Source organism: Saccopteryx bilineata, chromosome 5 (assembly GCF_036850765.1).
Source record: "Saccopteryx bilineata isolate mSacBil1 chromosome 5, mSacBil1_pri_phased_curated, whole genome shotgun sequence".
In the NCBI taxonomy this organism is placed as follows: Eukaryota; Metazoa; Chordata; class Mammalia; order Chiroptera; family Emballonuridae; genus Saccopteryx; species Saccopteryx bilineata.
In genome coordinates, this window is record NC_089494.1 from 147,518,075 (window position 1) to 147,534,156 (window position 16,082).

Consider the following 16,082-nt stretch of genomic DNA (forward strand, 5'->3'; position numbering starts at 1 on the left):
TCGTGTGTTGATAGTGGCCATTGGACTCGGTAGACTAAAGGCAGAACTCCCAAGTTTGTGAACAGGGGGGTGGTCAAACTGTGCCAAAGGAAGATTTTGCAGATAAATTGAGGGTAATGAGCAGCTTAACTTGACTAATTATTCAAGTCACCATCTCATGTTGTAGATAATGTTCTATTTAGCTTAAATACATCAGAATGTATAAGAGAAGCAGATCTGTTGTTTCTACAGGGAACACTAGTATTACTACATGTAAGTGTGCATCCTTTTATTTTAGAGAAGGAAGAAGAGAGAGAGAGAGAGAGAGAGAGAGAGAGAGAGAGAGATGGAAACATCAATTTGTTTTTCCGCCAGTTTATGCATTCATTGGTTGATTCTTATGTGAGTCCTGACTGGGGATCGAACCCGCCACCTTGGGATATTCAGATGACGCTGTAACCGACTGATCTACCCGGCCAGGGCCATGAATGTGCATCTTTAAAAGGATGCTGAGTGCTTGTTAGCTTCTGGTATTGGGCCTTTTCTCCAAGGCAATGGGAATATTTACAAGCATTTCTAAGAAATGAGTTCATATTACAGGAAGGGCTGTTCAAATTGTGGACAATCTGTCCAGATTGCTTTCAGAGGAAGAGGCTGAAAGGACGAGGAAACAGAAGTTGCTGCAATCTAAACAAAGGTTGTTGCTGTATTTCATTGGTTCAGTTCTCTTAGTTTCACTTGGTTGTAAAGGACAGCAGCTGCAAAGTCACTTTCCCCGGGAGCAGTCACCGGGTGTGTGGCCGGAATCACTTTCCCTGACCTTCTGTACTCAGATACCTCTGTCCCTGTTGAAGTCTCCAGGTGACTTTGCAGCTAAGGTCTGTGCACTGTGCTCTTTATGTGGCTGTGCTAGAGAGAAAGGACTTGTTTTTAAGTGTTTGTTCCATGGCCTTCAACACAGTCCCATGGTTGTGTGGCCGCCACCACCATCAAGCCCTAGACCTCTTTTATCTTCCTAGACTGAACGAAGCCCGCACCATGAACTATCAATTCCCCAATGAACTTGGATATTTTTAATTTTTTTAGTGAGTGGGAGGTGATGTTGGCACAGACAGGGACAGACACGCAGGAAGGGAGGGAGCTAAGAAGCATCAGTTCTTCGTTTTTGCACTTTTGTTGTTTATTGATTGCTTTCTCATATCTGCCTTGACTACGGGGCTCTATAAGCCAAGCCAGCAACTCCTTGCTCAAGCCAGCGACCTTAGGCTTCAAGCCAGCGACCTTAGGCTTCAAGCCAGTGACCTGTGGCTTCAAGACTGTGGCCTTTGTGCTGAAGCCAGTGACCATGGGGTCTTGTCTATGATTCCATGCTCAAGCCAGTGTCCACGTGCTAAAGCTGGCGAGTCAGTGCCCAGGTTGGATGAATCCGTGCTCAAGCTGTTAACTTCAGTTTTCAAACCTGGGTCCTCAGCATCCCAGGGTGATGCTCTATTCACTGAACCACTATCTGGTCAGGCCAGCTTGGACTTTTAAACAGTAGCTGCCTCTCCTTCATGGCTGTGTAGTTGTTGAGGAAGAAAGAAAAAACACAGGCATTAAAAGACGCAGTTTCTCTAAAGTTGGCCAGGTTGCTCAGAGACCTGTATGTTCATTTAGAGGGGGTGGCAGGCCCGAGAGTCGGTTCTCCTCCGTCTCCTTTTCATAAGACAGACCTTGGAAGGGGCTGGGCACGGGGTCCAGGTAGAAAGCTGTCACCCACGGACCAGTTAGTGTGCATGCTGCCCTGTCTGTGGGTGATGAGGCAGGAATCCTACCTGGCACACCGAGCTGGCCATCGCCAGCACCTGCTGGGTGCAGCTTTGCTAACTGACAGCCTGCTGTTGGTGTGGGTAATGTCACGGATGCTTACATGGAACTTAGTTGAATAGGGGTCTGGGATATGTGTGAGTGACACAGCTACTGGAGTGATCCTAAATCATGGTCCATTCGGAGGCACTCATTAGAGCCGTGGTGGGTCTCCTGCCTCTGTCTGTTCAGGCTGCGATCCTTTGTCTGTGGTGGTGCCCTCTCCATGTAATCGTCGGGTTATGACTCAACACCAGCGTATTTCTTTTTTCTCTTAAACGCTGGGTCAGGTCATCATCATTCTGAGTCTGTCTGTGCTTTCCCCATTTGCCAGCCCCAAATCCTGTTTCAGCTAAGCCAAAAGCCTCCAGCACGGTTCATCAGCTGCTTCTTTGTGGTGTTACAGGAAGTGAAAATCTCCAGCCCAGATTACAAAGACTGCAACTCAGCAGAGGCTATGGACGACTTCATGAAGAGAATTAGTTGCTACGAAGCCAGCTATCAGCCCCTTGACCCGGATAAATGTGACAGGTAATTTCTAAGAAGTGATCATCTCTGAATCTCCTACCTTAGGGCTTTTAATGTTTTCTTGACATTCCCAGATGCATTTACTCTGACATATTTTCAGAAACTCTCTTTTAAAATATCTTTGTTAAAAAATCCTTGATTACCCATTCAGTGTAACTCTTTCAGACACTATGTAGAAGTGTGGACAGTGAGATCTGAGCCCAGTCTTGCTGTGGCCCCCGCGGTACTGCCTTTCTTTCTCTCCCCCTCTTCTGAGAGGCCAGCCAGCCTCTCCCACACACACTCGGCTGCGCTCCTTCCACGCTCACACTCTGACTCTTCGGTCAGATACGTTTCGGCTGTACCCTCAAGGAGCGTGCAGCCGGATGTGGTTCTGTTGGGGCTGATGCCTGCTGTTGGCCCTGGCTGGGTGATTTGACTCAGGCTGTGACGCTGGGGGAGGGTACTTGTGATCAGCTATTCCCCTTCCTGTGCAGGGACCTGTCCCTGATTAAGGTGATCGACGTGGGCCGGCGGTTCTTGGTGAACAGAGTTCAGGACCACATTCAGAGCCGAATTGTGTACTACCTAATGAACATCCACGTGCAGCCCCGCACCATCTACCTGTGCCGGCACGGCGAGAGCGAGCATAACCTCCAGGGCAAGATCGGAGGGGACTCAGGCCTGTCCAGCAGGGGCAGGAAGGTAGGAGAGGCACAGGGGGCTAAAGGGTGGATTGTGTGTGGATGTGTGCGTCGCTGTGCCTGTCTGTGTGTGGACAGGAAGTGAGTCTCTGGGGCTGAGGAGGGGGCCGGGGGCGGGTCCTCCGGTGCCCTCAGGTTCCTCCTCACCACTCCAGTGACTAAGGAGCGACCCTCCCCGGTGTGGAGTGGGAATGCGCCCTGCACTGCTTCTCGGGGAGCCACAGGAGCCTGGAGTCCAGCGTGTGTTCCTCTTGTCCCCTGCCCTCTCAGTTTGCCAACGCCCTGAGCAAGTTTGTGGAGGAGCAGAACCTGAAGGACCTCAGAGTATGGACCAGCCAGCTGAAGCGCGCCATCCAGACGGCAGAAGCCCTCCAGCTTCCCTACGAGCAGTGGAAGGCGCTCAACGAAATCGATGCTGTGAGTTGCGTGTCTGGCGTGGCCATGGCGGTGGGAGTTAGCGGGCGAGGAAGCCTCTTCTTCCCAGATGTGACCGGATGTGCTGGCAGTCGCGAGCGCTCTCTCAGACCCGTTGTGCCGCATGTTGACCAAGTAGAGGCAGCCCTTGGGGCGTGTTCCCTCAAGTGACCTTGGGCGTTTTCTCCAGGGGGTCTGTGAGGAGATGACCTACGAGGAGATCAAGGACACCTACCCCGAGGAGTACACTCTGCGCGAGCAGGACAAGTACTACTACCGGTACCCCACCGGGGAGGTGCGTGTGTGGCTCCGCTCCCCTCCACCTGGGCCCCTGTCCATTCAGCGAACAGGGGTTGGGTACAGCTTCTGGGAGCTGTGCTTGGAGGGGCTCACGAGGGTCCTTCAGAGGCCGGACTGTCAGGCGAGGCCAAGAGAGGGCTGCTGGGCACCCTGCGGACTTTCCTAGTCACCAGGTGTGCACAGTGAGCCATGTCCTGTCCCAGAGCTTGTTCCTACACTCATGCCTTTGAATCGGGTCTTTCTAAACTTAGCCTTGTGTACAACTCCAAGAGAAGTGCAACTGTACTTTCTTGTGAGCAACAGTGAGATAAGTGTTTCTCAAATGACATACGTAAGTGTGGAAAGAACAACAGTCGTGGGTGATTATTCACTCAACGTAAGTGTTCTCCTCTTGACTGCAAGCGAGTTGGCAGACTCGTCATCTCAAGTCACTTGTGGTGACTGACTTGACACTGGTTCCCCAAAGGCCATGTCTCTCTGTTCCGCTGAGCGAGCAGCTGCTTGGAGCCCTGGGCAGAGAGTGTGGGATGCAGGAGAAGCTCTGGGGGTCCACTGCGTGGTGCCACCTGGCGGGAGTCCTTCCTGTCTGTGGCCTGTCATCGCCCAGTTCTCCCAGAGCCCCAGGTGTTGTCCTTCCTTTTGTCTCATCCGGGCCCTCGTTCCCTGGGACTTGGTTAGTAAGAGAAGAAAGGAGACAGAGAGAGACTGGTGTAAATGGGAGCCTTGGTGGTCTCAAAAGTCATAGGCCTGCCTCTTCTTTTTTGTTTATTGGCATTAAATTTATATAAAATTCACTCTTTTAACCACTTGATGGTACACAATCCAGTGGTTTTTAGTATATTCACAATACTGTGTAACCATCACCACTAATTCTAGACCGTTCCGTCACTCCACAAAGAAACCTCAAGCCGATTAGCTGTTTGATTCTCCCACGTCCAGGTCCTGGCACCCACAAATCTCCTTTCTGTGGAGTTTCATGTTCTGGACACTTTATATGAAAGGAATCGCAGTATGTGAACTTCTGTGCCTGGCCTTGGCCACTAGGTGTAGTGTTTTTGAGGTTCACCCACATTCCGGCATGCTAGGACTTCTTCCTCATTTCTGTGCAGAGGGCTAGGAAAGGGAATGGGAGGGGGAGGCCAGGTCTGTGTCCTCTCAGGGTGACTTCTCCACGTCCTTACCAACACGTGGACGATGTGCCTTTTCCAGGAAGCCATTTGAGTGGGTTCCCCAGGGCCTATAAGGGCTGCAGCACTTAAACACCCCTGCGTTTTGATGGTCAGGTGATTGCTTGACTGTTCTCTAGCTCATGATAAGGGGTGGCCGAGGCCCAAAGCTCTTAGCTTCCTGCGTGTGCTGCTCCAACACGGTGTCTGTACCTCTGTCTGGCAGTCCTACCAGGACCTGGTCCAACGCCTGGAGCCGGTGATCATGGAGCTGGAGCGGCAGGAGAACGTGCTGGTCATCTGCCACCAGGCCGTCTTGCGTTGCCTTTTGGCCTACTTTCTGGATAAGAGTGCAGGTGCTGCCATTCCCCAAAGCTTCCCAGGGGCTTGGGGGAGGGGATTGGAGCTGGTTGCGGTCCCTGAAAGGAGGGAGGGAAACCAGCCTCTGAGTTTGGGGTGGCTCCTGAACTCATCCTCCTTCCCCAGCTCACACACAGGTTGTTGTGTGCTGCTGAGGACGAGGAAGGCCCTCGACCTGCTGAGGGCCCGCACACCCAGCCCTTCCTTGCCAGACCCTAGGGAAGCTCCTCCTGACCCAGCACAAACTGAGGCACAGTGGGCCAACAGCTTCATGAAACAGCCTCCTACAAGACCTTTGTCCACTTGCTTCTCAGGGGTTTAGGAGAGGGACCAGCTCATCTATGGAACAGACAGCCCCCAAAACTCTTAACTTAATATTTAAGTCTGAGTCTGCTCAAGGTCCAGCTGAGTCCTCACACACCCAAGTTGTTTGGTGAATGACTTTTATTTTTCACTTTAACTCATTCTTTCAGAGCAGGTGTAGGGTTCGTTTTGATTTTGTTCTTAGGGCCAGGTGTCTTTTCTAGGGCCGTCTGCCTTGAGTGAGGACGTGTGAGAGGAGTGCCTGGCCAGGTCTCTGAGGGTCCAACCTGGTGGACTGCTCACTGAGGACGTGGGAATGTTCATCCTCAATTCTTATATCTAATCACGGGGCCCTTTCTCTATTTTTCAGAGGAGATGCCTTACCTGAAATGCCCCCTTCACACGGTCCTGAAACTGACACCAGTTGCTTATGGTGAGTATGGTGATGCAGCCCAGGCCCAGTGAGACGTGCGTCCCTGGGATGGTGGCTCCTGCATATCTGGGGCTGTAAGCAGCTAATCCCCTTTACCAGAAGCTGCTCTCTCTCCTGCCAGGTTGCCGTGTAGAATCCATCTACCTGAATGTGGAGTCAGTGAACACACACCGGGAGAGGTCAGAGGTGAGTGGCATCCCCATCCTGCCCCCATCCCACGTGACAGCCCCAGTGCAAGTGGGCTCTCGGGAAGTCCCCAGTATTGTGTTGCTTGGAAACAGTGACATCTGTCTTTCAGCGGGTTCTCACCGAGGTAGTGTGTGGGTACTGGAGGCCTGGGTGACTTTGTCCCCTCCCTGTGCTCAGCATCTGTGTGCTGTCTTTCTTGTTACTTCTTGGCATCTTTTTTCTCTTTCTGTGCATTCTTTCTCCATTTCTACTTGACCCAAGAAATGAGGATTAACAAGGGCAACATATTATGCTCTTAAATGTAACCATAGCACAAATACTGTTGCCTTTTCCTGGGGGCGGAGGGGGAGGCACAGCTAATGAGTTCCTGATTTACTGGTTAAAACGGGACCAGCAGATATGCTCAGTCATCTCTATGCACTCAGGTACACAATTACCAAAAAATGGTAACAGTGAGAAAGGAGTGAGACTTTAGAAACATCATTTGCAAATTACAGACGATTTCCCTGTGGGAAGGTCTGAGATTTGGGGGCCAGCCTGGCAGGGTTGCCCAAGGGCAGACCCAGTTTCCGTCCAGGCATGTGTTGCGGAGGGAAGGTGGAATTTACTTTGTACCAGCTGTTGAAATGCAGGGCTTTGCCAGCATCAGTCCGACACTTTCCTGTACACCGGGTGTGGCGTTCCTCTTTGAGCAGGGGACTTTCCTATTCCCAGGGAGCGTGGCCAGAAGATTCTGGCATTAAAGTCCTGGCTTCTCCCGGCAGTTGCTTGGCTGGTTGACTGACATGCAGGAGGACGGTGTCCCTTGGCTCTGCGATGCCCCTCCTGAACGTGTGTGGGTGGCAGATGCTGCGCTGCCTCTAAGTTTGTGAGGAGCAGCCCCCCAGCCTGACCCCCAAGCAGTGGGGCCCTGCTGATTGGGACTCTGTTGGTCCCTGAACACAGTACGGTCTAGAACTGGGGCAGCTTCTTGGTGGACACAGACCCCATCTCAGGCTCCTGGGTCACGAGCGAGAATGATAGGCTGTGGGGATGACTCCAAACATATTGTCACTTGATTGGAATGCTAGTGTTTGGCCCTGGCTTGCCGTTTCTACCTCCCTGAGGTCTTCTCTGTCTTCAGTCTCCTGGCTAGCCTTGAAACCCGCCTTTCCTGTCCTGAGCCAGCGTATAGCTATGGGACACAAGAGCTATACATGTCTGTTCTGCAGACACCTCCTCCTCCCTGCCCTCCTGTCTTGAGCCCTCAGCGGTTACCCAAGCCTCATGCCGAGGCCTCTCCCCTCACTCCCCTCTTTGAAGGCAGGCAGCACGGTTCTTTTCTCCCACCTCATTACTGCTGCAATTGTATGACTGTGCAGAACCCGTCTTGCTGTTCTTCCCTCATCTGCTTTGTGAATGCTGTGTTTATCTGGGTGGATGTCTTGGAATGATCCAGAAAAGGGGCTTGGGAGGAGATTACCCATTGATCTTGCTGACTGGGAGATGCAAGACAGAACAGCAATCCCCTTGTCCCAGGGCCATTCACCTGGTTCAGCCTTCTTGTAGCAGTAAAATCCAGAAGCAAAGACATGTGTTTTGTTTGGTTTTGATTTTTGGGGCTTATTTACTTCCCCTCTCCTTGTAACTGTCGCCTTCTCTCCTTTGTCTTTGTCTCGCTTAGGACGCAAAGAAGGGACCTAACCCACTCATGAGACGCAATAGTGTCACCCCACTAGCCAGCCCCGAGCCCACCAAAAAGCCTCGCATCAACAGCTTTGAGGAGCATGTGGCCTCTACCTCCGCTGCCCTGCCCAACTGCCTGCCCCCGGAGGTGCCCACGCAGCTGCCCGGACAAGTGCGTTACCCCCGTTTTCCTTCCTTGCAGTCGCGTCTTCTGTCTGGGTGGGGAGGAGACCACCCGTGTGGCCGTGGCCATGGCCTCAGACCAGGCCTGCATGTGGGTGGTGGGAAGAGAGAACAGGGGACAGCCTCTGAAGTGTGTGACCCCTCGGAGGCCCACGGTCAGTGCCTTCCAGACCGTGGTTGTGAGTGTGCACACTGCCTTCTGAGCCGAGCAGTCTTCACTGGGAGAACCGAGCAGAGCAGTAACGGTGGTGCGTGGCCCTGCCCATTCATGGATAGGTTATTCTAAAACAGAGTGGAAGGCAGTGCCCCGACTTCAGGAGCCTCCGTGCAGCTCAGTGCTGCTGGCTTCTGTGTGGCCTGAGGATGTCTTAGCTGCCCCATACCCATGGCTGAGTATTTTTCCTTGCTTTCTTGCCACGGCTCGCCATTGTGGGAAAGCTGTAGTCCAAGGGGGCCCGTGGAGTGTCCTCACCTGAGTCCATGTGGCCCAGTGAGAACCCAGGCAGTGTGACTCGGCTGTGGGGCCTGCACACAGCCACTTTCTCACATGGAACAGATACTTCAGCAGGCAGTCAAAACACCAAAAAGAAAAACAACAACTAGGTTTCACTTACTTTATTCACTATGAAGTTCAAACACTGGGAGATCTTCGCTGTTGGACCTAAAATTTGTTTTTAGAAAACCATTTTCGGCCTGACCTGTGGTGGCGCAGTGGGATAAAGCGTCGACCTGGAACACTGAGGTCGCCGGTTCGAAACCTTGGGCTTGCCTGGTCAAGGCACATATGGGAGTTGATGCTTCCTGCTCCTCCCCCTTCTCTCTCTCTCTCTGTCTCTCTCTCTCACTCCTCTCTCTCTAAAAAAAAAAAAAAAAAAAAAAAAAAAAAAAAAAAAAAAAATCAATAAATAAAATATTTAAAAAAAAAAAAAAAAGAAAACCATTTTCTTCAACAACAGCTAAGAATCTGTGAGATAGAAATCTCTGGACACAAATTTGGGTTCTTCCCAGGGGTCTCCCCCACCTCCACTCAGCAGGCCTGGTCTCTTACTGATAAGGCAGGAGTACATTTTGAATTGGATTTGTTGCCAATGCAGAGAGGCCTACAGACTCCCTGCATTTTGCCTGGAGCTCATTTAAATCCTGTGTCTGGAAATGTGATACAGGGGCCAGTACTGTGCAGCCTCAGGGCGGTCGCTGAACCTCTCCGGGCCTCAGCTTCCTCATCTGGAATCCGGAGGCAGCACCTACTACCAAAGCAGGTCGAAGGAGGGAGTGAGTGCTGAGCGCTGAGCACAGTGGTGTCTGCGGGGCACTCACTGTAGGAGTTTACTGTCAGGTTACCTCCCTCCCCACTCATTTAAAATGAGTGGGTCGTACTTGGAGACAGTGAATTTATCCTTCTTTCAGGTCTAAAATTAGAGGTGTTTTTTATGAAAACTGAGAACTGAAGTTCTACGTGGTGTGTCTGTGACACTGTTTTGGTGTAAACTGTGGGGTCGTGGTTGGAAGTTTAGAGGCCCCTGTCACCAACACTGGGGGGCCTGGTGCGGTGTGATGTGGGGCCACACTGTCCCAGCTCACAGAGGTCTCAGCTGGATCCCCCAACTCTGACAGGACTGTCCTTCAGGGTTGCAAGCCGAATCCTCGGGGAGTCTGGGAGCTGGGCCGGACTGGGAGAGTCCCACTAGAGGAAGTCCTGATTTCTCTCGACTCTGGCCTTGTACCCTGTTCCTCTACTGACCTTTCTCTCAACCTTTTCTCTCTGCAGCCTTTGCTAGGGAAAGCCTGTTTGTAAGTATTTTTCTCTGAATAATTTTACTGCTAGCACGTCTTTCTCCTTGCTTGCCAGTGTGGCCTCTTGCTTGTTAAAATGTCGAGGATAATGATGGTTTTTTGAAATCTGGCAGAGGGAGAAGGGGGTTCGTGAGTTTTTAGCTAAGGACCAAGAAGTAATTACGGCTCAGCTGCTTTCTGTGTGTGAGTCCTGCTGCTGCAGTGGCTGCAGCTGGCCCCTCCTCACTCCCTCTGGAGTCTTGGGTTAGCACTAAATCTCGTGCGTCCCTCTGAGGCCAGACTTTGGTGGTCAGATCTTGTGCCTGCTACCATTGTCTTTTTGTTTCTGTGTCTCTCCTAGGGGAGTGCTTTCATTTTGAGAGGAACTTACCCAGAGCCTAGTCTGCAAAACAAATAGACCCTGCTGCCTCCCAGGGACACCCCACACCCCCTCCTCTGACACACACTGTACCCCCAGGGCTCCAGGATCCCCACACTCTGGAGAGGTTTGTTTTGGAACCCATTGTTTGGGATCAGGTTGTCCTATATGGAAACCTGATCAACCTTAATAGTCTTCTTCAGGTCTGGGAGCAGCTTTCGAATTAGACCTACTTGGTTTCCCCTTTCCTACAACCAGAGCTCTTTGCAGAAAGCTTGGTTAAGTGTCACCTAGTGTTTCCATTGCTTCTGTGGTCCCCAACTACAGAGGGAACCGAGGCTTTTATCTTGCAGTTTTAGTAGTGGCCACCATGAAGTTTCTCCCTCCCCACCCCTCAGATCACACCTGCCTATGTTCCCCTTTGCTGATTGGGGTACCTTGACTAAATCACAAAGAAGCAGAGAGAGCTTGAGGAGTTCAGCCTAATAAGCTTAAAAGCTTGGTTTGTTCTGGGAAAACAGGACTTGTTTGGCATCATGCTTAGATTAGGTGGCAGCACCTGTAGTGAACTATATATATTTCATCATGCTCTGCTGCTCATGGAACATGTGCTTGTGCATATCTCGTGTCTTTGATCTTTAAAATAAACCCAGGATGTCTGCAGAGAAGTTACTATCCCTGTTTACCAGATGAGGCCCAGGTGAAGTCGCTGGCGCATGGTCACCCAGCCAGTCATTAGCAGAACCAGGACTTACCCAGGGCTCCAGTCCTGAGGGCTGGCTGTCTTCTCGAAGACGGCTTCCAGGAACAGCCTGCCCCTGGCCTGGTGCGCCTGCAGCCTGTGAGGCAGTCCCTGGAGCTGTCTGATTTCCTTGTCAGCTCGTGCAGCCGCTCTCATGCAGCCGCTTCCCATGGCTGAGCTGTGTTGACGCTGTGGGCATGTAGCAGCCCTATAATCTGTGCATCTCCTGTTCCTTGACCTGTGGCCTGATGTTGCCTGGAAAGAAATCTTTCTGCTGCGAGCGGGCCGTTCAGACACTTCTCCCACCTACTAAGGTTGAACTTGCCCATCTCTCAGGCTAATGCCCCTTTGGCTAAACTCCATCTAGTTCTCTGGACCCTTCAACCTGCATCCCACTCTGGGTCTCAGCGTTCAGCCCAGACTGGAGTACGAGCCCTTGTCTGGGGCTGCTGACCCCAAGACGTATATTAGAGTTACACTGAGAGGTTGGGATCTTGGCTCTACTCCCCTGTCTCTCAGGAGCGCTGGGCGAGGCAGTGCAACTCTGGGACTCCAGCGTCCTCACCTATAAAATGGAGGAAGGAATGTCATGAGATGTTTTGATAATGTAGCACTTAGAGCATCCCCTGGGATCTTAAGCGTTGTGGCTTGAGACTGTCAGTGAGTGTGGTTTCCTGGTAAAGCAGGCATGACAGCCCAGCCTCGTGTGGTGCCCAGCAGCCCTTTCCTGGGGGCTCCTTCAGTGCTTGGGGCCAGCCACTCACCACAAAGCCTTGCTTTTGAGATTTCAAATGCATGGTAAAAACAAAATAGTACTAAGGATGTTTTGTTTTTCTTTTCCAACATGTTTCTTCCTTTACCCCCATTATGCTTGAAAGACGAACTGTCTGTCACATTTTCTCAAAGTGTTCTCCTTACTAACATTGGAAAGGTAAATGGCTCGGTGCATGCCTCTCTTTGTCCCCTCCATATCTCTCTGAGTCATGGCATCTGCCTGGCAGGGCGTCTTGGACTGTGTGAAGACTGGCCATTGTCAGATATGTGACTCATACACCCTGTGCCAGAGAACTTGTGAATTTTCAGATCAGCGCCATTGTCTTGAGGTCCCCTCTCTTGCTTCCTTTTTTCCCTCCATGTGTCCTGAGCCAGGGCCACCATGAGTGAATGGTTTGACATAGCCTGTGCCTGCAGCCCCCAGTGTCATTGTTCCATTGCCATCATTTGTGGGTCCTCGGAGCCTTGGGTTTGATGTGTGAGGGTGGGTTGGAGCCAGTGGGGCAGAGGGCATGGCAGCACCTCGCTCTCCCACCCACATTGGCTGGGTCCTCTCTGCTTGCGAGATTGTAGGGCCTTCCCCAGCAGACTCCCCCCATTCTTAGAGGCTCTTTGATGCACTCGTGGCTGGAGGGTCGGGTTGCCCGGGCTCCTGAGTCCGGCTGAGAGCAGGCTCAGATCTGGGCTTCAATACCACCAGCCTGGGGTCCTCTTCTGCAGGGATTTCTGCACCAAGGCCCTGGGTTCTGCATGGGAGAGGAGTGGGCTGAGGTGATCCTTGCATATCTGTTTGCCTGGGTTCTGCTGTCTCCTCTGCTCCTTTAAGACAGTCTTGGTGTAGACACTCAAGAAAGGAGAGAATACTTTTTAAAAACTGTTTCCCCTTTTTGCAGGTAAATTAAGGAGGTTAGATAATGAGACTGCTGCTGTGCAGTGGCAGCTATTTCATCTGTCCTCAGCTGATTGAAAAATATTTTTAAGGGGTTTTTTATTCTGGCCAGCTTCTTATGGGTGAGGTTTCTGGCTTGGATTACTTTTATTAGAATAGGAAGAGAGCTTTAGTGACAATGCCCACACACAGCCAGCTTTAGCACCTGTGTTTCCAGATGCTGAGCCTGTGTTCCTAGAACCTGGACCCCAAGGGCCAAGGCGTGTGGCCCTGCGTGAGCCGAGTTGGGAGGAGAGTTCTTAGGCTTCTTTAGACGGCCCCCAGCACATCCGCTGCCTGGTGTGGCCAGCAAGGCTGACCCGTGTCCAGACAGGGCAGCCCCAGGGCTTTCAAGGGCTGTGAGCTGAGGGTCCCTTAGGTGCTGGCTCCGTTGCTCCCCAGAACAGCTCTAACCTACAGAGCTACCTGCTGTCCCTACCCTGCTTCCTGTCTCCTGCAGACAGGTGTCAGGTCTCTGCTACAAGACCCTTCTCCCGTACGACTCTGGCTTTAACCTCCACCTGTTCCTGGGGCAGCTACCACCAGTTTGGCTAATGATGGTCTTCCAGGGCCCTGCTTTTGTCCAGAGGGGAGGGAGAGTGAAGTCTCAATTGCATGGCTTTAGTCTTTTTGCTTTAAAAACCTAGTCAACAGAAATAATCATTTCCCTTTCCCATCCCTTTTTTCTCCTGAAAACAGAACATGAAAGGCTCCCAGAGCAGCAGCGACTCCTCGCGGACGCACTGAAGCAGGCCCATCGGTTCCACTCCATCTCCACTCCGGCAGCGTAGGTAGGGCTCCTCTCTCCGCCTGAGGCCGGCGATCCCAAGGACTTCTCCTGCAGTGGGGCGGGGTGGCACAGAAGAGGGGTCTGCTGGTAAAAGCAAACCCATGCCCCCAGCAGCATTGGTGCAGCCAAGACCACAGCATGCCTTTTCTGTGCGATCGCAGAATCCATGCTTCTGCATCCAGCTGCTGCTTCTGTGTCCAGCTGTGGCCACAGCTGGCTCTGCCCACTGTTTAGGGCTGCGTGACCTCACTGACTCACCAGTAGGCTTGATGAGGACAAAGAGAAATGGAGGAAGTGAGAGAAGGCCCTGAGGAGGGGACATCAGGCGCCTCTGGGCTGTTTTGTTTCATTTCTGTGATCTTGGCCTGGAATATTCCTAGCTAGGGAGATGACATTGGTCCTGGAATTCTGAAATGAAAAGGTCCTAGATTTCAGTTGCTGAAGGTTCAGGATGTTGAAAACGTTCATAAGGCTCATTCATGCACCTTGGCCTGGGACATTTGCTTGTGAAGACAGGATGCATGCTGGGATGGGGCCGTCTGGGAGAGCCAGTCTGGAGGTGAAGACAAACCCCTGAGCTGGACTTGCTTGTCGGCTAAGCAGTGGCCTCCGCATGTCCACACCCTTCCCAGGCCAGTGCTCAGCCTCACCCGGTACTGAAGGATGGTATAGCTAAGTCAGCAGGAGGCCGTAGCCCCGGGGCCTCGCCCTCCCGAGGAGCTACGTGGTTCCTCTACTCTTGGGCTTGGATCAGTGGCACCTGAGACACGGCTTCTCTGGGGCTGCTTGCCTTTGCCTTTCTTCTGGCAGAACATGAAAGTCACACCTTCTCTTCAGGATCTTAGACGTTTGGGTTTTGGTCCTTAGTGGCTGGAGCTCTAAAAGAATGTGGAGAGCCAGGCATGCCCATGAGATTGGGGAGCTCAGAGGGACCCTGGCAAGCCAGCTGGGGGCAAGTGCTCACATCAGTGCAAGACAGACGCTGGAAGACAGCACGAGATGAGTAAGAATCTGGCCTCCTTCCTTCAGGACGTTCGCCACCTCCCATGTTTCCCAGGCCAGGACAGTGACCCAAGCCAGGCTCACTGTAGGCCACTTGCTCCAAGAGGCTGTTCGTGGGCTCCTGGCAGGATTCATCTCAGTTCTGCATGTTTTCCTCAAGCTTCTGCTTTATGCGAGGCATGGTGTTGGGTCCCTTGGGGGAATGTCCTCTCTTGCCTCATCTGGCATTCGGGGGGGGGGGGGTCAGAGCAGGGGTTTGGGGATCTGTGACTGAATACCTGTAGTTTCTACCTGCTGGTTTCTCCTTGTTGTCTCCAAGTACTGGAAGGGGAAGGGTGTGCCTGAGGCCCAGAAAAAAGGATTTGGAGACTCACTGTTTGTCCAAATGACTTTTTAAGGATCTTTCTAAAAGCTGGTGCCAAAGGTCACTTTCCTTTCCTGCCTTCTGCTTTTAAGCCTGACACCCTCACCGCTGTCAGCCCACCAGACAGCTGGGAGGGGGGGGTGCAGGCTTGGACAGCTAGAGCTGGGAGTGGAGAGAACAGCTATTTTTATTTTTGTTTTGTTTGAGACGAGCTTTTAGAGAATGTACATTTCTCTTGTTGGGATTACATGGGAAATGGGACATGCTTCAGATACCATACAGTCAAGTTGGATGTTTTCACACCAAATCATTCAACCTCTGTCCCCTGTACTTGTCAGTCTGCCTGAGAGGATGTCTGTACGCACAGCCTGTGCAACTGCAGACTTGGGTTACTTCCCCGTTTCCGCCCCCTTGAGTCTAGTTGACATGAGTGTGTGTTTGTAGGTTGGTCTTGTTTTTAGATGGAGGGGCCTGCTGTTCTGTTCTTGAGAATGACTCGATTGTGTCCCACTTTCCGGACTTCTCTTCCTGTCAGAGCTCATTCTGGTGTTTGACTCTCACAGCTGAGTTGAGTGTGTGCCCCTCGCCTCTGACAGCCTGAAGTCAGTCCAGACACAAAGGAGGCGTTGCCTACCCCAGAGCACAGTCTGTAAGGCCCTGGCGGGGAGATACACGTAAGCAGGACACATGGATAGAACCTGGATGGTGCAGAATCCTGCTGAGGTGCTGCAAGCTGGTCTGAGCCGAGGCAGCGTTGAATGGAGGGCGTGTGGGAGCTGTAGCCACGGAGCGTCTGCTGCATTGCTTCTCACCCCCCACCCCCCAAAAATATCTGGGACCAATTTTTTTACCTTTGCATATTTGTTTTTGGGTAGGTATACCCCCCATCTCCTTTTTCTGTCCTGTGACCACGGATGAAATTCTTCATTTAGGGGGATAGAAAAACTGTTCGAACCACACCAATGATGATTTTGTTTGTAATACTTGAAATTTATTTTTTTATTATTTTGATAGCAAATGTGCTATTTATTTATTTAATGTGTATATGGAAGCCTGAAAAGAGAAAGCTTTTAGGTTTGGGTTTATCGTTCATCAGTTGGGTTGGGGCCTTTTATGTGTGACTTACGACTCCTCTGCGTCCTGTATATTTGTCTGAATTAAATTACCTGGGATGAAGCTGTGCCAGCTTTCAGAGGCTGCCTTTCAGAAATTTGTATATTTTGCAGTTGCCAGAAAAATAAAATACTTGGTTGAAATACACTGAAGTGCACCTCTGGTCCTT

General features: G+C 51.7%; 1 protein-coding gene across 4 annotated transcripts in view; it reads left to right on the forward strand.

The window, feature by feature from the left end:
• Window positions 1-15,731, forward strand: part of PFKFB3 (6-phosphofructo-2-kinase/fructose-2,6-biphosphatase 3) — a 29,659-nt gene extending 13,928 nt beyond the window's left edge. For 3 of the 4 annotated variants that reach the window (XM_066278796.1, XM_066278799.1, XM_066278798.1), the window contains 9 exons: window positions 2,231-2,355; window positions 2,829-3,036; window positions 3,306-3,452; window positions 3,640-3,744; window positions 5,142-5,271; window positions 5,949-6,011; window positions 6,133-6,197; window positions 7,864-8,037; window positions 13,344-15,731. In XM_066278796.1, coding sequence (XP_066134893.1) covers window positions 2,231-2,355; window positions 2,829-3,036; window positions 3,306-3,452; window positions 3,640-3,744; window positions 5,142-5,271; window positions 5,949-6,011; window positions 6,133-6,197; window positions 7,864-8,037; window positions 13,344-13,391 — 1,065 coding nt within the window. In that variant the 3' untranslated portion in view covers window positions 13,392-15,731. Of the gene's footprint in view, window positions 1-2,230; window positions 2,356-2,828; window positions 3,037-3,305; window positions 3,453-3,639; window positions 3,745-5,141; window positions 5,272-5,948; window positions 6,012-6,132; window positions 6,198-7,863; window positions 8,038-9,816; window positions 9,840-13,343 lie in introns of all 4 variants that reach the window. The other variant, XM_066278797.1, reaches the window with a different exon arrangement.
• Window positions 15,732-16,082: the final 351 nt, after the last annotated feature.